General features: G+C 36.3%; 7 protein-coding genes across 11 annotated transcripts; 4 read left to right on the top strand and 3 right to left on the bottom strand.

Moving 5' to 3' along the window:
* Window positions 1-1,078: 1,078 nt before the first annotated feature.
* On the top strand, window positions 1,079-2,421 carry LOC125185198 (probable peroxidase 26). The gene is made up of 2 exons (XM_048081694.1): window positions 1,079-1,396; window positions 1,468-2,421. The coding sequence occupies exons 1-2, from the start codon at window positions 1,136-1,138 to the stop codon at window positions 2,260-2,262; spliced, it is 1,056 nt and encodes a 351-aa protein (XP_047937651.1). The 5' UTR covers window positions 1,079-1,135; the 3' UTR covers window positions 2,263-2,421.
* On the bottom strand, window positions 1,823-4,405 carry LOC125185201 (mediator of RNA polymerase II transcription subunit 7a-like). 3 transcript variants are annotated; one of them, XM_048081699.1, is made up of 6 exons: window positions 4,246-4,405; window positions 4,085-4,151; window positions 3,247-3,413; window positions 3,076-3,149; window positions 2,423-2,510; window positions 1,823-2,237 (listed from the first exon to the last, which is right to left on the bottom strand). In XM_048081699.1, the coding sequence occupies exons 1-5, from the start codon at window positions 4,378-4,380 to the stop codon at window positions 2,450-2,452; spliced, it is 504 nt and encodes a 167-aa protein (XP_047937656.1). In that variant the 5' UTR covers window positions 4,381-4,405; the 3' UTR covers window positions 1,823-2,237; window positions 2,423-2,449. The 3 variants fall into 3 exon arrangements, with proteins under 3 accessions (XP_047937656.1, XP_047937657.1, XP_047937655.1); XM_048081700.1 differs by having other exon boundaries at window positions 1,823-2,210; XM_048081698.1 differs by lacking the exon at window positions 1,823-2,237 and having other exon boundaries at window positions 2,333-2,510.
* Window positions 4,406-4,505: 100 nt separating this feature from the next.
* LOC125185199 (pentatricopeptide repeat-containing protein At1g62350-like) lies at window positions 4,506-6,530 on the top strand. Of its 2 annotated transcripts, none has more exons than XM_048081695.1 (3): window positions 4,506-4,861; window positions 5,216-5,602; window positions 5,817-6,238. In XM_048081695.1, exons 1-3 carry the CDS (start codon window positions 4,556-4,558, stop codon window positions 5,862-5,864), a joined length of 741 nt encoding a protein of 246 aa, XP_047937652.1. In that variant the 5' UTR covers window positions 4,506-4,555; the 3' UTR covers window positions 5,865-6,238. The 2 variants fall into 2 exon arrangements, with proteins under 2 accessions (XP_047937652.1, XP_047937653.1); XM_048081696.1 differs by lacking the exon at window positions 5,817-6,238 and adding an exon at window positions 6,282-6,530 and having other exon boundaries at window positions 4,507-4,861.
* Window positions 6,531-6,538: 8 nt separating this feature from the next.
* Window positions 6,539-10,358, bottom strand: LOC125185197 (TBC1 domain family member 22B-like). The gene is made up of 10 exons (XM_048081693.1): window positions 10,118-10,358; window positions 9,355-9,505; window positions 9,078-9,261; window positions 8,803-8,873; window positions 8,033-8,170; window positions 7,853-7,944; window positions 7,414-7,685; window positions 7,220-7,305; window positions 7,031-7,132; window positions 6,539-6,883 (listed from the first exon to the last, which is right to left on the bottom strand). The coding sequence occupies exons 1-10, from the start codon at window positions 10,225-10,227 to the stop codon at window positions 6,722-6,724; spliced, it is 1,368 nt and encodes a 455-aa protein (XP_047937650.1). The 5' UTR covers window positions 10,228-10,358; the 3' UTR covers window positions 6,539-6,721.
* A 314-nt stretch (window positions 10,359-10,672) lies between these two features.
* Window positions 10,673-12,369, top strand: LOC125185203 (F-box protein PP2-B11-like). Of its 2 annotated transcripts, XM_048081702.1 has the most exons (3): window positions 10,673-10,690; window positions 10,754-10,839; window positions 11,236-12,369. In XM_048081702.1, the coding sequence occupies exons 1-3, from the start codon at window positions 10,688-10,690 to the stop codon at window positions 11,642-11,644; spliced, it is 498 nt and encodes a 165-aa protein (XP_047937659.1). In that variant the 5' UTR covers window positions 10,673-10,687; the 3' UTR covers window positions 11,645-12,369. The 2 variants fall into 2 exon arrangements, with proteins under 2 accessions (XP_047937659.1, XP_047937658.1); XM_048081701.1 differs by lacking the exon at window positions 10,673-10,690 and having other exon boundaries at window positions 10,748-10,839.
* On the bottom strand, window positions 11,886-14,221 carry LOC125185200 (peptidyl-prolyl cis-trans isomerase FKBP16-3, chloroplastic). Its single transcript, XM_048081697.1, has 7 exons — window positions 14,090-14,221; window positions 13,471-13,715; window positions 12,957-13,040; window positions 12,715-12,764; window positions 12,585-12,633; window positions 12,394-12,468; window positions 11,886-12,163 (listed from the first exon to the last, which is right to left on the bottom strand). Exons 1-7 carry the CDS (start codon window positions 14,205-14,207, stop codon window positions 12,047-12,049), a joined length of 738 nt encoding a protein of 245 aa, XP_047937654.1. The 5' UTR covers window positions 14,208-14,221; the 3' UTR covers window positions 11,886-12,046.
* A 3,028-nt stretch (window positions 14,222-17,249) lies between these two features.
* On the top strand, window positions 17,250-17,983 carry LOC125220668. Its single transcript, XM_048122821.1, has 2 exons — window positions 17,250-17,487; window positions 17,850-17,983. Exons 1-2 carry the CDS (start codon window positions 17,250-17,252, stop codon window positions 17,981-17,983), a joined length of 372 nt encoding a protein of 123 aa, XP_047978778.1.
* Window positions 17,984-19,645: the final 1,662 nt, after the last annotated feature.

The raw sequence follows: 19,645 nt of genomic DNA, 5'->3' as shown, positions 1-19,645 counted from the left end.
CAAAGATTTTTAAGAGTTGACATAGACTAAATTTAAGTCTTGCAACACACTACATTAGATGGTTGGAAATGTCTCAAATTGACATGAAATCTACTCACTTTCTTCTAGCAAACGGGTGACAAATTTTTGTATAATTGGTACCTAAGTAATGACTTAATAACGTCTATTTTAATTTTTACATATATGTGCTAAACAATACTTCATTTAATTCTGAATAAGTAGTACTATTCAATAATACAAAGCATATGAAGAGTATGTAGAGATAAAGTTTCTTTTAATGTGATACAAAACACTCAGACTAAAGAGATAGCAAATTAGAAATAGTAAACAATTAAGAATATAAATAGCAACAAAAAAAATAGTAAAGCAAGCGTTATATATCTAAACCCATTAGAGAAACAATAAAACAAAAGCATACGAGTAACACAGGTCAGAATGTTATCTATCAGTCCTCATCCAATAATAAATTCAAAACAATTACTGGTTGTTGCCTACTATAAAAAGTGGGTCACACACGTAGTGGTTGTCGTCTATCAAAACATAAAGGCGGTCTTAGAACTAGATAAAGATAAGCATAACATCAGAAACAAAATCAAAGCCCTAGACACATCACTAAGTAGTTTTCCCTAAATGATAAATAAACTCCTCATATTCCATTAATCATTTCACTCGTATTTTATTATTTCATAAAAGTGAAACTCGCATTTCGTAAAACTCATGCCGTGAATAAAGTAAGACTCCTATTGTTCAACAAAGCGAGTAGTATTAGTATATCAAAGAAATTACACTAGGAGTATTAAATTGTGCATGGTAACGTAAACATGTCACCATCCAAAATACTACTAAGAAAGTTGCATTAAATTATTCTTGGCATGCAGGCAACGTAAACTCAGTACATTGAAAAAATAAAACTACTAATAAAAAATCATCTAATTGAACAAGCTAAGTAATGAAGCAAACATTTGAAGCATATATTAATACTATTATTTACAGCTTGGCATTCCGATGTGTTCCCACGCCCAATGCTTCACTATATATTCACACTCATTATTTCATTGTTTTCAACACAATACCAATAACTAAGCTTCCTATTTTTGTAATTCGAGATTGATAGTTTTCATTTCGGAAACATAAAATGAGGAGAGAAGGCGGGTTCGATTTGGTAGCGATATCGTTGGTGGTAGCGCTCGGGCTGAGCTTGTACGCAGGGCAGATGCAGGCAGCGATTACTCTGACACCAGGGTCGAAGCTGCTGAAGCGGCATTTCTACAAGAAGCTCAACACGTGCGCGAATGTGGAGCCGTTCGTGAGGCATCAAGTTACGTTGTGGTGGAATCGAGAGAAGAGCATTACCGCCAAGCTGCTTAAACTACTCTATGCCGACTGCATGGTTAATGTGAGTTTTCGTGTTTTAGCAGGTCTCATGTTTCATTAACTCATTTTCCTCATATTTTATTGTAAAAACAGGGGTGCGATGCATCGATTCTATTGGATGGTTCAAAGACGGAGAAAAAATCTAACAAGAACTCAGGACTGGATGGGTTCGTGCTGATTGACAAGATCAAGAAGGTTCTAGAAATACGATGCCCCCGAGCTGTTTCTTGTTCGGACATCCTCCACCTTGCTGCTCGAGACGCTGTTTACTTGTCGGGAGGACCTTCGTATCCAGTGTACTTAGGCAGAAGAGACGGAAAGGAATCTAAAGCGTCATGGGTGGATCTCCCCTCCCCAGCCATCTCCATCGAACAAGGAATCGCCTACTTCAAATCGAAGGGGCTAGACGATATGGACTACGCTACTCTTCTAGGAGCGCACACCATGGGAAAGACACACTGTGCTAACCTCAATGATCGTCTCTACAACTTCAAAAACACGGGAAAACCTGACCCCTCCATGGCCAAGTCCGAACTGGAGAAGCTGCGAAAGCAATGCCCCAAAACCCTCAAGAAAGGCCAGAGAGACCCAACGGTGTTCTTGACAGACAGAAACGGAGAGCAGTACAAGTTCAGCAACAACTACTACAGCAACGTGGTGTCGAACAAGGCAGTTTTGAAGGTGGATCAAGACCTGCTCCAGAGCTACAACACCACACAGCTGGCGCTTGAATACGCTGGCATGTTGGGGCACTTCAAGCAGCAGTTTGCGCTGTCAATCAGCAGGTTGGGAGGCCTTAATCTGCTCACCGGGAAGCAAGGGGAGATTCGACTCAACTGCCGTTTCACCAACAAGAACAACCCCTATATCAATCATCACTTCAAATAAGTTCTTCAATAAATCTCTTCTAATTTTTTCGTTTTTTTTTTCATTTTTACTATGATGGAAGGAGATGGAATGCGTTCAAGTGTTTTTTAACTAGTGTATCGTTACACTAGTTTATTTGTGCACGGATGCACTAAATAAAGTTTATAAGCTTTCAGCATACTTCATCATTAAGCCTATGAGTTGATCTTCATTGTCCATCGAGAGTTCCAAGCGCCTCTGTGAGAAGCCTTTGTGCTTCTTCTCTTCTCCTGTCACCAGATATACAAACGTGAATGATATATAGTGAAAGCATATAACAACTTAACGAGAATGCAATGCAAGAACGAAACGTGGATAAGAATCCGTGGTACTAGACATGCTACAGATTCTAATGTTATGATATTTGACTACACATGCACCGAGCATCATGCCTCATTTGCAGATTCTGCCAACCACCCATTGAAATTTACAGCATCAATCTCAAAAAACTTAAAGCTCTTGTCTACTCCCATTACGAAATATATTTGAATAATTTATACTATTTGTCATCTTGAATCATATTTCAATAAAAATCTAATTTCTACAAAAGAAGAGTATAATGTCCTTGACTCGGAATCAATTATAGCGCTGTCAATAACAGAGAAAATTGTAATTTGTAACGAGCAAAAACCTTATCTGTGCAAGGTTAGAAACATTTTACAATGATCTTATCTTCAGATTGTTAACTATACATGGTTAGTGAAAAGTGGAAACTGAAATCTAAAGTATAAGTCTCATTCACAATACAACAGATACATTCCAAGTCAACTGCAGATCTTGGCAAAGGTGACATACCTTTTAATGTCTTCCACAGCCTGTTTACGCCGCTGTATCTGGAGTTCTAGAATATGTATCAATGTTGCTCTAGCCTGAGAAAATAACGGGACAATGTCAATAAAGCAGAAGCCAAAGCCTAAATTTGTTTTTTATTCAACAACTAAATCAATGCAGCCTAAGCTACTTTACCTGGTGTGGACGCAGAGAATTCAGAAGGTGATATACATTCTTGAAAATTAAAGAGATGTCTTCTACTCTCCTAGCGTACTGCGATGGGCGCTCTACAAGAACATCAGCAAGCTCCAAAATATTCAACTGCAGTTCTCTGTTAAGAGACCTGAGCTCTTTCTTGAAATCTAATTTTTAACAAAACAAACTAGGTTAAAAAAGCTAAATTCTACAATCAGTATCATTTCCAGATAACATCTAGATTGCATGTAATTTGAAAAACGTACTAAGTATATACAATCAATCTTAATTTCCAGGATTTTCTTTTCTCCATGCCCAACCTCAATCTCTGTGATGTTCACAGTGAATTCCATGGTCGATGTGATTATTTTCCCCTGAGAAAGTAGTCCTATGGGAACTAACTAAGAAGATCCAAGGACAGCACAGCTTTCAGGCCCGGCTTGGATGCATAGATGTCATAGACTAAGGTTCTTGCGAATACCATATTCGATTAATGTATGGGATTTCCACCTATTTAAAATGGACATTCAAATCTAGGTTACAGAAATACTGATTATTAAAAGCCATAGTATTCATTATCCAAAATTTGAATCTTTTTGGAGCCTAAGACATATCTATAACTCACTGACACCCAGACACATAGGATTCTGACCATTTTATACACATCCAGAGAGATGCAAAGCATTGGAACTACACTATCATTCATTCTCATAAGCAACCTAAGCTATAAAAACAACAGAGTAATTAACAATTTAAGCTTACACATTAACTCCATTAAAATTTGAAATCAACTTTAGTGTTTTCTGCAGTGTGAAAAGTACAAATTGAAGGCACATACCAATATCCCCTTTAGGGTACAATTGACGAACACCCTGTTCTTCTAGACCGGGAAGGACATCATCCGTCTACAGAATCGTTGAAAGAAAAAGTTAGGGGAACATTGTATCAATGGTAATTCAACTAGGTCTAGGAAGATTATTGTTGGAAATTGAGGGATACCGTGTAGCTGGCGCCGTAGAGGAAGTAAGGGCCTTGAATAGGTGGCGGCGGCGCGGGGCAGGAATCGGGGTCGTCGGAGTAATTTTTGTAGAGCGGGTAATACGGCGGTGGCGGTGGATAAGTCGCCGTCGCCATCGATAAAACTGAGAGGTTAAGTTTTCTACAGAAATAATGCGAAAAAATAAGTTACTCCCTAAAATAAACGTTGAGCGACGTCGTTTCGGAGCACAGTAGAAAATTTATACCCAAATTGATTTGTGCCCTAATTCAATTCACTCAATTCTCCAATTGAAGGACTGAGCTTGCTGTAATGGGAAGCTTCAGTCTCCAATTTTCTCAACTGGGACTTCAACAGAAGCCTCGGATTTCGACCTTTACTCTCACGCTGAGAATCAGATGCGGAGGTCTTAGAAATGGCCCCAGAAAGCCTATGTGGAGGACGCGAGTGCTCTCCTCTGAAACCATTCAAGCAGTTCAATCTTTGAAATTGGCGCAAAAATCGCCTTCTAAACTGGAACAAGTCCTCACCACTAAGCTCGGGAGGCTTTTGAAGGCCGATTTAGAGGATGCACTGGCCGAGTTGCAGAGGCAAAATGAATTGGATTTAGCCCTCAAGGTATGCTTAATCAGCTGGATTGGTTCACCAATTTAAGTTTAAATTTTGATTAATAAATCATAGTTAGAGATTAGTAAATCTCAATTGGGGATTAGTGAACCCTAATTGGGGTGGATTCACGTTGAGCTTCATGGGATTGCTGATAGTTGCTTATGATGAGCTAGAATCTGAAGATTTGTAAATTTGTTTGTTTTCACATGCTCTCTTATGATTTGTGAAAAACATCAAGCATTGAGTTTTTAGACTATATGATACTATGATATAGGCCTTTCTCTTGCTTCTGTTTTAATCAGTTCTGTTATTTGTATTTACTCTTTTCGAATGAGCTTACGATGTAAAATCACTAGGTTTCAGGTGTTTGATTTTGTGAAGAAAGAGACGTGGTACGTGCCCAATCTATCTCTGTACAACGACATGATACGGATGGTGGGTAAGCACAGAATGATTGAGATGGTTGAGCAGTTCGTTGTAGAATTGCAGAATGAAGGCCTGCAGCCGGATGCGAGAACCTATACTGAACTGATTGGAGCATATTTCAAAGTTGAAATGGTGAATAAAGCAATGGAAACGTATGACCAGATGAAGGCTTCTGGCTATGTCCCGGATAAGTTAACACTGACTATTTTGATAAGAAACCTCGAAAAGGCTGGTGAGAATGCCCTTTCGGAAGCTATAAGGAAAGAATGTGCTGAGTATTTTGATTACCCGAACAAGTTTCTTGAAGAAGTTGAAAGGAAGCATGTGAGTATCCATTACCTTCAATCTCTCTCCCCTTTCGTAGGTGGTGTCATTTGTTTCTATATGATTTCTTTAACACTATACATGTTCTTGATTATTGAGGTTCAGCATGCAATAGTTGAATTTTGCCACTAATATTCATGTTTAGAAGCATCTTCACTTAGTGTAGTTAGGGTTTGTGAACTAAGCATATTAACCTTCTCCGTTTCTAGTTTAGGTTACAAGTGATGGTCGAACCAGATCTTCTTTTACCCCACCAACCTAGGATGGTTTCATCTAGTGAGATATATTCCGGACTTATTGTTGAGATGCATCTAGAGCTCCAAGCGTTTGGTAGCACCCGCTTTGTATCTAGATATATAGTTGGACTTTTCATATATACTATATCAGGATGCGAATTTTTATTAGTCCTAAGCCTCAATATGCCAGAGGATTATATGATCCATGAATTAATAAACTTTGTTCAATTTCCTGATTTATAATTGAACCATAGTAGAACTTAAGAGGGTTCTCAGAAATTTGGATATCACTTATTGTGGCAGATGTTTATCAGAAATTGTTGCAGAGTGTGTTATAAGTTTCCATACATATTTTACGACGTTTTAAGTTTTCGATTTAGTGAACTTTGCCATTTGAGTTATATCCAACTCTCTTTCTCATATGATTTGTCTGTCTTTGGCAGCCAAAGAGGAAGAAACTTGTCATCATCTGAAGATGTCTGTCATTGCTTATTGTGATCATACCAGTTTTGATGTGTGTCCCTTTGGAAAAATTCAGTTGATTTACAGTATAATGTAAATATAAATTCTTCTTGCTCATTGGAAAGTAGAAATTCTTAAAAGTTTTAATCTTTTGTAAAAATTAGTGACATTGATTTTAGTTAGGAACTTTAGTGATATGATGAATAAACAAACACAGTATGTCTGCTAAATTTGTAGATGCAACTAAAAACTACACAATCATCATTAATGGATTCAAAAGTTGACATTTTTGCAAATGTTTTTAACAACTGTATTAAAAAGCGAAATTAGAGCCAAATTACAAGATAATACAGCAACCAGCAACAATCATGGTAAAGTAAAAATCAGTTAAAAAATCACAAAAAGTATAACAGATGATGATTCAGCCAGCTAAATGACTAGGTGAGTTGTTGAACATGGTGTGCCACATATACGCTTGAGAGAGCACCATCTCTAGCTCGACATCGGTCCAGTTGTGCGTAGGAACGTGCTGAAGAAACATCACCATCTCCTGAAAATCCAGCTTCCGTAGCTTGTCCGACCACTGCACGCATACAAATGCACTCAAAACACGTAAAAAACTCGAATACTGAGAGTTCGTACAAGAATGTAGAAATAACATGTCTGGTTCTGATGCTATATACGGAAAAGACAAAAATAACAATAGACGGACTACACAAAGTGATCTTACCGTCAAAAGGAAACTGGCGGATATGTAGACAAGAAACTCAGGTAGTGCGTCCCCTTCAGCAAGATATGTGTCCCACAAGCGACTAACGAGACCAAATGGAATCTGAAAACAACATTAAACCATTCACAGTTGATACAAACGTTATGCAGGCAATGGCAAAACTTGAATAGCATGATTATGTCTCTAAACCTCTCGTATAAGAAGGCAATTGAACCAGCGGAAAGCAAATTGAAGAAACTCGAGCCCCTGCTCCTCTATGTGCTTTGATACAGGTTCTAATTCATTTGGAAACAAACGAGTTAATCGGTTAATCAATGATCTTGATATGTGGCAGATTTATAAAACTAAAATTTTTCATCTAATAATCACACTTAAGATCATACCATCAATTCTTCTAACCAATTCCTTCAGCTTAAAAACAAGACGTTGAATTCCTGGCTGGGCAAATGTGTAATGGTCTTGCATACCGTCAAGCAGCTTCGATAGACACCAATAACTATCGGCTTCAACGTTTAATATTTTCTCACGAGACAGATCAGCCATTGACCAAGTTTCAATACTACCCTCCAGGTATTCTGATAAGAAAACAACCATGAAAGGTGTTGCGAGATCGTTTATTCCTTGCACGTAACCACTTGCAGGATGACGTATAGCCCTTGAATCGGAAAAGAAGAGCACACTTACTACAGAGTTTGATATGAAGGATGATAAAAGGAATCAAAGAAAAAGCACGGTGATTAATGAGACACCCATAGATGAAAGAACAGGATCACCAATAAAATCCAAAAAGATGCAAAATTAGATCAAGAAACAGCATCAAACCATGTATAAAGTATTCGCTCCAATGACTTCTGAACTTCAGCTTGTTGAAAGAAAGATAGATCGGGTACAGTTCTGGGACAATCAACACCGATCTAAAAAGTACATGAGAAATCATAATTATTACGCATGTGATAATGCGAAGGATGCAAGAACCATAAAAGTGATCTAGGATTATAAAACCTGACGAAGCATGCTAATCTCTTCATCCGTGCGCTGCGTATCAGGAATCTCATAATATTGTGCAACGTGATCGAGATACTCCGTGCGCTTTCTTCTCAGAACTCCCTCCCTTCTATCTGAATTAGAGGGTGCATATCCCTGTTGTCAGTACATCTTTAAAGTTCAAGAATCGAATAAATATACTAATAATTGGTATCATAAGCCTTAACAATCACTAGACAAGAATAAGGACAATGCAAAAGCTTCTTTGAAAATAATAGTACTAAAATCATGCAGCATTACCATAGGATTATAACCCCATATTCTACTCTTAGAAGTTAGAATACCAATATGCAAGCTAGACAACCGGACTCTTTAATCTAATAACACTTTGATGCATACATACGGATACTGCAAATAAACATTCCTGGTCAGCGACTTATGCAAGTGGACATTTTCATACATGTTATGTAACTTTTACTCAATTTTCTGGTTGGGATCTGGGATCTGGGATCTGGCAATATTGGCTTACTCAATATCCATGAGCTATTATTTTTATATATGCTGTTTTTATCATGAAATCCTTTATACTTTTTTTTACCTCCCGTTGCACATACTTTCACATAGAGATAGACATGTAATAAGAAAGGTACATGTTAATAAAATCTGCAGCATAACAATGTTCCAAAGAAATCCAAGTAGAAAACCCTACAAATGAAAATGATCTAACTTACTAAAACTTCACAGTAATTTGTTGATGCAAAAAAAAGTTCAACTATAAATGCCCATACCAAGAGAAGTCTCCACACAGTTGGACGCAAATGGGGAGGCACACCGCTCCATGCTAATTCACGTAGTTTTTCTGCATTATATGAGTAAATAAAGAAAAACACTAAAAGAGTGAGGAAAGATAGCCATGAGAGACGAAATGGGAGATGAGAAAAAAAACTGCAATGCATGCCAGATAAGCTATTAGTTCATGCGTGTCCAGTTTCGCAACATATATAAATAAACTTGAAATATAATTATCTCCACCTAACTGTGGAAAACGAAGAACAGTACATACCTAAGATGACAGAGGACCCAGATAATAGTTTTGTGAACTTCATTAGCCTAGCAGAATCCGTAGCTCTAGCTCCCACACTGGACTTAGGAATCTCTGTTGATGTGCTTAGACTACTCGTGCTTGAAGATTTTGTAATGTTAACTGAGGAACTAGCATTTCCGCTACTTCTGTTTTGAAGTTCATCCTAGAAAGATGACGAACAACATTTAGTAAGCAAAGGTTTGGCTTTTGGGCTTCTACGGATCTGATTGCATATTTTGGCAACAAAAATGGATACCTCAGTCCATCTGTCCAGGTGCTCACTATGATTTCTATCACTCTCTGGAGACCTCTGGTCAATGTTTGGCGAATGCAGAGTTGATGGATCCAATGGGTCTGATCTCTGAGTTATCAATATCTTTCCCGGGAAGCTGCGGCCCTTGAGCAAACTGTACATAAGAATCTGTGTTACGTTACGTTGTCACTCTTTTGACAAAGAAATCAACTCTAAGGGCCGGCCTATTTTATGCAATTGAACACTGCAAGTTAATAATGCGGAAACAGATACCTAATCATTACTTAGAGAGATTACGAAAATACCGGATAGCCAAGTCACACCACCACTAACATTTAGCAGACAAGTTGCATTACAAAGCATAAAAAAAAACCAACTAAAGCTTACCAAATTCAGTCACACTTTGTATTACATCGTATAACCGAAAAGGCCTAAAAAAAGAAGCACAAAAAACACTGAATCCATCAGATCAGATCTCATAAACTTTGAGCTTCCAATTCAGTTGCAGCATCAAACTATCAGCACAAACGGACACACTGAGAAGTTCACAGTTTCAAGATCTTTTTCTACACAAAATCACACAATTAACTAGCCAGATGGAATCAATTGACTAAAACAACAACTAACTAGCCACAAAATCGAACAATTTTGTGGGTTGAAGAGAAACCGCAAAATGGGAGTTACACAAACATTCAAATTAGGGGTACTGCAAGAAATGGGATGCTCTGAAAATCAAGTGTAGATCTAGAACAGTGAGCGCACATACCCTTGAACATTTCTAAGAGTTTGATTGAATCTGGAATCGGTAGCTGGAGGTGAAGAAGAAGTTTGTTTGCTTCTGTTCTCATCTCTACTGTTGCTGCTGTTGTTCCTCATGATTTTGGGTCTTCTAGATTTCCACTAAAATCATCATAAATTTGCCGCTGTTGCCGAAAAAAACCAATCTTGCGATTTAGCACTGCTTGATCGGCGTAGTGATTAGTGGATACTATTGCTGAGTTCGTTTTTTTTTTTTTTTTTATTCCAATTTAATTGTTTTTAGTTTGATTTAATTTAATTGTTTACGCATTAATCTACCGAATTTAAAATATTTAATGTTTGTCCATTTTTATCTACGTTGCGAAAAGTTTGTTGTAATTTTCCGATGTCTTAGCTTAATAGGATATGCTTTGTTCACGTGAGTCTTATTTTATTGTTCTTTACTATTTTATTTTCTATATGTCGATAACCGATTATAGCGGCGTGGCACGCTTAATGTCTACATGCCTATATATACCAACACATATTTGATGATTTACACAATGATAATAAACCTCTTGAGACAGGAACAATCAAAATGGTAAATATTTTTCATATAATTATGATTAATTATCATTTGATTTGATGAAATTAATTGATGCAGAGCTTTTGGATAGGAGCAAGGGAGCTTTCTATCACTTGGAGTGAGGATCCACAGTATTGGAATTGGCTTCATCTTGATTCTTGCAGGTTCACTCATTTCATCATTTCTATAAACAAACACACACTATACACGCGTGTACATGTCTCATAAATTTCCACAAAATTCGTGATTCATACAAGGGTCTGATGTCAATGCAACGCAAGAATGACCGAATCAAGAGAGAATTCAAAGCAATCCTAATTTAGTATCGAAACCAAAAAATGGCGTAAATAACGGTTTCCTTGCTATTTATATGGGACCCAGAAGTTCTCAGAGCCCAATTGGGCTTTGATATTAACACACCATTAGGTTTTAATTAGGAATTTTCTTTTGTAATCTCTTAACTAGCTCATATAGTCATGATATTCATAAATATTAAGGCTCTTTTACTCTCTATGCCAAAATATTTAAAGCTTGATAAAAAAATGGATGCATGAAAACAGTGGGGAGGTGGCTGAGCTTGTAAGAAGCTGCTGGCTGGAAATCATCGGAAAAATCGACACGAGAAGCCTGCGTTTGAAGACGAGTTACAGTGCATATCTCGTGTTCAAGCTGCAAGAAGGGTGCAAGGAGCTGCAGAAGGCGACTGCATCGGTGAGGTTCGTGAAAGAGATAGGCGAGGGCAGCGCTGACGAGGGCTATGGCGTCTTCATCGACACCACGGCCTGCGATGCTGGAGAAAGGGGCCGGTTTCCTCACTGCCGCAGCGACGGCTGGATGGAGATCAAGCTCGGGGAGTTCTTCAACAATCTGGGAGATGATGGGGAGGTGGAGATGCGCTTGATCGAGAAGAATAATCCTAAATGGAAAATCGGTCTTGTTGTTCGGGGCATTGATATTCGACCTAACTAGTTTTGGACCTAACCGGAGGAGTTGGAACTCGTTGGCTAAAGAAGGTCGTCGCCGACTTGCCAACATCTGAAGAAGTGTTTTTTCTTATCTAGTGCAAAATGTGTAAGCAATAAAATGTTGGAATGGAAACTAAGTTGTCATAGAGTCAGAGGCCGATTACTGGAATTCTCCGATGATAAACATGGGCTGGCTGTCCATGTCTTTCGGGTAAAGGCAGCTCGGTTTTAAATCGAGATTGAAATGAGAGTTCAACAACTACATATACATACAAGCATACCTGTAGTAGTAGACTCGAAGTTGCTTGGAAAACCGGATCTTTACAAGGTAGCAATCAATATTTTTACAGCAGAGGTATATATCCAAAAGAATAAACCAATGGGAGTAGAGAATGTTGAATGAGAGTTACTCCTCATCGTCCAGCCCCGGGATGAACAGCAGACTAACATCGAAGATCACCGGGCTGTTGGCAGCGACACGTGGCCTTCCCGGAGCTGAAGTCAGCCCTTTGGGAAATGCTAGCTGATCAAAACACAATGCACCTTCTGCTATCAGCATAAACTCACACAACTTTTTCTCCATAATTTGACGTCAAAAATTCTATTTCTTGATCTCTTTTCAAGTTGAATATCTCAAGAGTTTAACCAATTCTTATGCATGAAGGGATGCTATGCTTTCTTTTTAGCAAGATATCTTAATCTGGTATGAAAAGATCATATACTGAGGCAGAGAGAGAGCTTATAGATTCTTACCGGTCCGGGGATGTAGAGTCTTCTTTTGCCTCCAACTTTCATGCTGAGAATCCCCTCATCTAACCCCTTGATCACCTATTCATGATGTTTCACTTCAGAATATCAGATAAAGAAAGTAAAAGTTCAAATTTGATTCTCAGAGTTTCTCTGAGACTAAATTCGGTGAATGGCTAAACTTCTTAGAGTCTCACCTGACCAGAGCCGACCCGGAAAATGTAAACCTGACCTTTCTCCAGTGAACTAGGAATATCGAAAAAAGACAAAGAAAATGCATTAGGACAATGCTTTACACAAGTTTTTCCATGCCATAACCACCAGTACCTGTCAAATATTTGGCCAGAAGGAACCATGGCAACATAATTTGCAGCTACCTGTTGAGAAGAAAATACAAGAAAAATGGAGAAATGTGAGGAATTTTTACTTCTTTACCTTTGTCTTGAACTAAGTTTTTCATTTTACCAGTTAGGGAAATAAAGTTATATCACTTCATTGATTCCTTTATCAACAACCATTCTTATTCCGGTTTCCTAAAAACACAAAAACAAAGATATTTCAGTACATACCTGAAATCCAATAGGAGGACTAGGTCCGCTACCAATTTGTATATCCTTGTATTGCAAGCCCGACTCAGTCGTTACCATTGGAACCTTCAGCATCAGATCCAGAATGCTTAGCGATATAATCTTACTTCGATGTTTGAAAAGATTGAGGGGAAGAGACTAATGACTTGTCTTTCTGATCACAAAAAAAACTATCCTGCTCGATCTGGGAGGCTTATTTTAAACACCGAATATAAAAGCCGAGAAGGAAAGCTGCCAATCTAAAAGGCTGATAATTTGCTTCAGATCATTTTCTTGTTGACAACGTGCTAGATATGGCATCAGAGTAACCTCTAACAGTGAGAGGAGAAGCATGATCCTATCTCTCAAAATGCAGAATATATACAATGATTACAAAAACAATAATAATTTGATTTTATCTAAAGGAGATGGCATGGTTGATGCAAATCATCATTAGAGACCCCAAGATAAGGAAAATACTGATAAAAGTATAGGGAGCTATGTAGTCTCACCATACATTTTCAAGCTCTTTCTCGCACGCATCATCACATAGCTTCGGCTTATCCTCCGGGGGCAATCCAGCTGCTTCAGCCAAAGTAGCACCGCCCACGAGTCCTAAAAGCCCAACTCCGACATTCATCAGGCTTCTCCGGTTCATGACAGCACACTCATCCTGTAACCTAGGTTCTGAAGCTAAGGCACTAACTCTGATTTTATGTGCTCTTTGGTGACTGAAGGCATTACCCTTTCCAAATATACAACCTAATCTCACACAAATACCTCAAATTTTAGTAATTAGATATAACACCAACAGCAAATCAAAGGCACAAATAGCTCCAATTAAACCCCTCACCTCACCAAATAATGTGAATTATAATCTAAAGCCTGTTTCAATTGATAAAGCACCCAAACCCTATGAAACTATCACGAGGAAATTTCCTTAATCATATTTATCCTTGACATTTCAAATTTCAAATTATGCAGTAAATTAATCATCTTACCCTGCTTCAGCAAATTGCCCATTTAAAATGATTAATACAGTATTTCGAATCACATTCTTTGTAACTCAGTTCAATCAAGGGTTAGCGGAAACAAAAAAATGAAGATAATTAAGAAATGCAGAATTAATTAGGTACCGAGTGGGAGTAGTGAAGAGAATGATGCCATTTCCTTTTCGTTCTGCAAATGGTGGTGAATTATCAGTCGTTTGAATTTGTGGATAACAGATAACGATTTTGAGAGATGCTGCTGCATTTACGATAATACCCTTTAACGCGGGAATAGATTAGGTAATACCGGTATTCTATTCTTAACTTAAAATATATTTGCGCCAAACATTACTACTGAAAATATTATTGCACTCCATCCATCCCGTTTTAGCAGTCTCGGTTGATCAATTTTGGGTGTCCCGCTTTAGAAGTTCTGGTTGAGATAAATTAATAAAAAATGTCTACAAAGTATTAAAAGTGGTAGTGGGTCCTAACATCCACTACAACTAATAAAAAAGTGTTAAAAGTGGGTCCCAACATCCACTACAACATTTATTTATTGGACACTCAATTAAAAGTGGGTCCCAACATCCACAATAATAATTATTTATTACACACTCAAACATTTTTTTCTTAAAACATGTGTCCGACTCAACCGGAACTTCTAAAGCGGGACGGATGGAGTAATTGAGAGTAGTTAAATTTGTTGAGGATTGAGTAGTAAGTAAAATGTTAATTGTTTATTAAATAACGAAGAATGGGTGATTTGGTTAATCACGTCACAACAAATAGTATAGTACATGCATACCACTTAGAATTAATTGCACTTGTCTGGGACAAATTTTATGGAATAATTCTGAATTTTTGATTTTTTTTGATTATTCAGTTTAGAATGACACTCTATTTTATGGACAAACCTTAATTAAAGAAACGATTGAACTAGTTAATTAATATCACAGGAAACTATTGTACTTGTTGAATATATTGGTTCTTTATAAATTCAATAATAAGCCTCCATTAACGATTTTTTCTCGGTAAAAGCACGGAATGTTGACTATTTACTTTTCAAATATAAACTCATGATGTTATGTCACTGTTTCTTATTTTTCCTTTACGAAATAGCAAAATTTATTAGTATGGGTAGACTATATGAAAAATCTGTATTTATACTAGCCAAAATCTATCGATTTTTTAGTGTTTACAAATATTTAATAAAAACTAAAATAGTGGGTCAAGTCAAATTTTCTATCTCAGCCATGAGGTCATATTTGGACTTCCCAATATACATACACTGCTAATTTGACATATTTAATTTTTATATTTTTCCACCATGACTTGTTACAGCACACCCCTTGGTCAACACGAAAACTGAGAGATTTGTTACTCTATAAATTCAGAAAATCAAACCATAATTCTCCATCCTCAACTCACAACATCAAACATATAGTTCTCCACTTAGCTCCAAATACAATCGATAATTAAGATGAATTCCCCGAAAATAAGCATTCTCTCAATCATATTCCTAGTTTTTGTGTTTATGTGTACGAGTCAAGTACGAGTATTGGATGCAGCAAGAATACTATCAAAAGATTCGTCACAAATGAATCAACTCAACTTTCCAAAAATGTACGAGAACGCAAGGGAAACAATGTCGTTTTGGTTTCAACAACTAGCATCGGGACCTAGCCCCAGAGGACCAGGCCACTAGCTAGATTATTAATCGTTAGTGGTGGTGGTGGTGTAATTAGACGAAGAATTAGCATTAGAATTTAATTTAGATTTTTTTTTCTATTCCATTCTTTCAATTGTTTTTGAGATATTTGGGCATATACTTTTTGTTTGAGATTTACAACCTGAAATGAAATAACTGTAACCTATTGATTGAAGAAAAAAAAAACGCTATATTTTTTGTTCAAATCGCGTAATTTGTTTATTTTTTTATTTTTAGTAAGTGAATCTCATCTTCCATTATCCTATAAAAGTGACATTTAATTGTAAAACGGAGTATATAAAAACGACATACGTATTTTATTAACTTTTTTCAACTATTTTTTTTCACATTTCTTAATACTCACACTTAGTTAAAATTGGACTAAATAGTGGACAGACTTTACCTCATGAATGGTCTTTTATATCCAACTCTTGAATTGATCTTACGCATATTAGTTTACATCTATTTTAAAACGATATGATTTGCTAAATTAAATCATAATTACCTGCTCATTCATTTTAGGATATACATCTAACTCAAAACAATATGGACAGCTAGCTTTTGTTTACAAGGAAATGGCAAAACGATTACAAAAATTAGTTCGAACTTTCAATATGTTCTGATTTATTCCGAACTTGTATTTTTAATATAATCTAAAAATTCAAAAAATACAAATATTGTCTTCTCTAAATTTTTTTTTGTAGAATAATTTTTTCACTTAATAGAACTATAGAAGCCAATGTATTCATCGGAAGTGTCAGCGTGACAAATTATGAAGTTTTTTTTATTATTATAGTAATGTATTTAACCGCAAATACACAAACTTAATTTTTTTTTCTAATTTTCCCCCAAACCATTGATATTTTCTAGGGCTTTCCCAAAATTTTGATTTTTTTTTCTGGTTTTTCTTGGATTTTCCTCTGAAATTATTCGATGTCAAAGTTGGATATATGTCATATGTGTAGTTCAAATAATTATAAAATTGAATATTTATTTTAAAATTATAGATCAGCACTAATTTAATTTTTAACCCAAATAAAAAAATAGTAAGCCCTGATCCATAAAAAACCCTAATCATAAAACTCACGCTATATATGATCGATACGCATTCAATTACTTCATAATCTCATGTCCTATTAGTTCTTAGTTAAAACCAGAAAAAGTCGTTTCAACGTCATCTTTAATTCCAACAATTAATGATGGACAAAAAAGGGTATTATAATTGTTTTGAGTTGGTTTACTAAGAAGTCCATATTTGGAAAGGAAAATGATAATCTACCCCAATGGATACAATGGTGAATGCAACAGCGTTTCCGTACACTTCTGCATTGCTGACTCTGATTCACTCCCGGTCGGGTGGGAGGTTAATGCTGTCTTTGCCTTCTTTATACACAATCAAATAAAGGATAACTACGTCTGCTTTGAGGTCATGTCATATAATTTTATTGTTTTTATGAATTTCTTTTTATGTTTCAGGTTTAGGTTTTTGTTGTTAGTAACTGAAATATGCATGATGATGTATCAGGAGTGACTCGTCGCTTCAATTCTTTAATTCAAAGATGGGGATTTTCCAAATTAATCTCTAAGGAGACTTTGATGAATCCTACTAATGGCTATGTTGTGGACGACAATTGTGTGTTTGGTGCTGAAGTTTTAGTCATCAAAAGTGAACGTGTTAACGAATGTCTGAGGCTGGTAAAAGACGCGGCTCCTACTAAGCACGAATGGAAGATTCCTAACTTTTCGAAGCTAGGGGATGTTTGGGAATCGGAAGACTTCGATGTTGGAAATTACAAATGGTATCTTTTGGATGTTATAACTATTATGATCACTTGTTTGTTTCATTTTTTTTTTTGATTAATTTGAAACTTTTTTGATTTTATATACTTAGGAAAGTTAAGCTCTAAAAGGCACAACGTTCAAATGAAGAGTACATGTCCTTGTTTGTTTCCCCAAAGAGCATCCCTCCTCATCAAAGGGTGAAGGCAAAGGTTTTGATTAGCATCAAAACCAATGATTCCATCTTCTCTAGAAAATGTAAGTTTTTTCATACATCTATATATCCTAGTGGTTTTGATTCTGACTTTTGTGTAACATGGTATGATAGATCTAGAATTAAATATGCCCTTTTCTTCCATATAAATTAAATTTAACACTTATTTTCCATTGCAGATACACATTGGTTTACATATTCAGGTGAGGAATGGGGATATAGTAAGTTTATGTCGACGGCTGATATGAGCGCCAAAGGCTTCCTTGTCGATGACTGCTGTTTTGTGGAGATTGAAATCACGTTTCAAGCTACTGTGCGTGAAGAGTTTGAATTCTAGCTAGCTTTAAATATTCTTAGGCTGCGTTTGGTAACACGGAATTGGGGCTGCGGAATTGGAATTGGAGCCTTCAATTCCAATTCCACTGTTTGGCAATACAAAAATATGTAGAATTAGAATTGAAATTCAATTCCACCAATTTCAATTCTACAATTCTAATTCCACACCGTTAAGAAAAGAATTGTAAATCAATTCCACATAAAATCGGGTCAAAATTGAAAAAAGCGCGGATCTTAGTTCCGGGTCAAAATGTAAACGGGTCACATATAAATTGCAAAAAAATCACTGTACGCGTTTCCTTTCTCTCCCCCTCTTTCTCTCTCTGCGAATTTTCCCACGCCGCTCTCTCTCCGCTCTATGCCCTAGCTTCTCTCTTTGCTACTGTGCCGAGTGATTCATCTCTACAATTGATGGATAATTAGGTAATGATTCAAACTCTTCCCCACATCTGCGTTTCGAATTCACCTTTCCTTCTCTTTTATGCTTCCGATTTACTTTATTTCATATATTTGATGGGAAAGGGGATGTTGGATGTTTTATGCTTTCATATGCTATTTGTGTCTTCTTAAATTGAAATTGCTCTGCTAGAGGCCACTGACTCAACTTCAATTTGCATTTATTGTAGCCATTAGAATAAACAAATTAGCAGATGATAAGTTGTTGCTCCTTTGAAGTTGTTTCTATAGAGAAATTTGGTGATCCTTGTATTTTTTTTCTTCTCATAGTGTGATGTTGTTTGTTGTAATAACCTACATGAAGGTGCTAAAATGCGTAATATAGTAGAAGCTGCTACATTTAGCTAATGATTGAGTGAGTGAAGTTAGACTTCATTCATTTATTAGTTTAGAAGTCTTGGTGCTGATGAAACTGTGGATTATGTCGAACTTAATTACAGCTTTGCAACAACAAACTTCATGGACATAGATATTAGCTAAGTGGAAAAGGGGATCAGTGTCACAATCCTATGGTTTTTATGCATTGATTAAGTATGATATGTTGACAAATAATTGAAGTATACATGGTTGTTAAGTTACTTTTCCCCAAAATGGCTCTATTTCTCATTTTCCTCAAATTTTTTGTCATGGTTGTTGTTTATATTATGGTTAGAATGTGATTATTTTATGCTTATAAATTTTCTTTTATCTTTTAACTTTAGTACATGGATATTGTTAGTATGACTCCGGTGATGGAAGGGGCGTAGAGTTCTTGACTAAGGTGTTCACTATTCTTCAAGTTGTAAAATTTTTTGCATTAGTCGTAATGACATGACAACACATGGTGAAAAACCCGGGCTTGACTTTTCCCCCGCACAGTTATATGTAAGATCTATTAGGAATGAGAACTTGAAGGAAAAACTTAGTTGACTAGGCATTCTTTATTGTGCTATGTTTTAAGTTTAAAAAAATGGGGGTTGAAAACCACGAAATATCAGGTTGAAGAAGTAGTAGATGTTTCATATTTATCTCAATTTAACAAACTTTAAAATCGGCTTTGATTTCATTAGATAGAAATTTTTTAGTAGATACTTCCATATAGTATTTAAAAACTATACTAAAATTAAATCATTATGTTGTAAGAAAGATCATGGATGGCGAAGATGAAAAATGGGATTGGTTTGAAGTAAGTTTTTTCTATTTGTTTATTTTTGTAAATCTATCTAAA

The sequence above is a fragment of the Salvia hispanica genome, chromosome 4 (assembly GCF_023119035.1).
Source record: "Salvia hispanica cultivar TCC Black 2014 chromosome 4, UniMelb_Shisp_WGS_1.0, whole genome shotgun sequence".
NCBI lineage: Eukaryota > Viridiplantae > Streptophyta > Magnoliopsida > Lamiales > Lamiaceae > Salvia > Salvia hispanica.
The sequence above is the reverse complement of the archived record's forward strand: the minus strand, read 5'-3'. Positions and strand labels throughout refer to the sequence as shown.

Bases quoted from the DNA above. Each gene is read 5' to 3' on its own strand.
- LOC125185197 (XM_048081693.1), bottom strand. From the start codon at position 10,227: ATGAGGAACAACAGCAGCAACAGTAGAGATGAGAACAGAAGCAAACAA. The intron at 7,945-8,032 runs GTTTTATAATCC...TGTACTTTTTAG, and splicing joins AGATTAGCATGCTTCGTCAG to ATCGGTGTTGATTGTCCCAG. The intron at 7,306-7,413 runs GTATGATCTTAA...CAAATGAATTAG, and splicing joins ATTGGTTAGAAGAATTGATG to AACCTGTATCAAAGCACATA.
- LOC125185199 (XM_048081695.1), top strand. From the start codon at position 4,556: ATGGGAAGCTTCAGTCTCCAATTTTCTCAACTGGGACTTCAACAGAAG. The intron at 4,862-5,215 runs GTATGCTTAATC...ACTAGGTTTCAG, and splicing joins AATTGGATTTAGCCCTCAAG to GTGTTTGATTTTGTGAAGAA. The intron at 5,603-5,816 runs GTGAGTATCCAT...TTTCTAGTTTAG, and splicing joins AAGAAGTTGAAAGGAAGCAT to GTTACAAGTGATGGTCGAAC.
- LOC125185200 (XM_048081697.1), bottom strand. From the start codon at position 14,207: ATGCAGCAGCATCTCTCAAAATCGTTATCTGTTATCCACAAATTCAAA. The intron at 12,634-12,714 runs GTACTGGTGGTT...CGATATTCCTAG, and splicing joins TCTGGCCAAATATTTGACAG to TTCACTGGAGAAAGGTCAGG. The intron at 12,164-12,393 runs GTAAGAATCTAT...TGTTTTGATCAG, and splicing joins GACTCTACATCCCCGGACCG to CTAGCATTTCCCAAAGGGCT.
- LOC125185198 (XM_048081694.1), top strand. From the start codon at position 1,136: ATGAGGAGAGAAGGCGGGTTCGATTTGGTAGCGATATCGTTGGTGGTA. The intron at 1,397-1,467 runs GTGAGTTTTCGT...TTGTAAAAACAG, and splicing joins ATGCCGACTGCATGGTTAAT to GGGTGCGATGCATCGATTCT.
- LOC125185203 (XM_048081701.1), top strand. From the start codon at position 10,748: ATGCAGAGCTTTTGGATAGGAGCAAGGGAGCTTTCTATCACTTGGAGT. The intron at 10,840-11,235 runs GTTCACTCATTT...GCATGAAAACAG, and splicing joins CTTCATCTTGATTCTTGCAG to TGGGGAGGTGGCTGAGCTTG.
- LOC125185201 (XM_048081699.1), bottom strand. From the start codon at position 4,380: ATGGCGACGGCGACTTATCCACCGCCACCGCCGTATTACCCGCTCTAC. The intron at 3,414-4,084 runs GTATGTGCCTTC...GTTAAAAATTAG, and splicing joins GTACCCTAAAGGGGATATTG to ATTTCAAGAAAGAGCTCAGG. The intron at 3,150-3,246 runs GTAAAGTAGCTT...TTATTTTCTCAG, and splicing joins ATTCTCTGCGTCCACACCAG to GCTAGAGCAACATTGATACA.
- LOC125220668 (XM_048122821.1), top strand. From the start codon at position 17,250: ATGAATCCTACTAATGGCTATGTTGTGGACGACAATTGTGTGTTTGGT. The intron at 17,488-17,849 runs GTTTGTTTCATT...TTACATATTCAG, and splicing joins TATAACTATTATGATCACTT to GTGAGGAATGGGGATATAGT.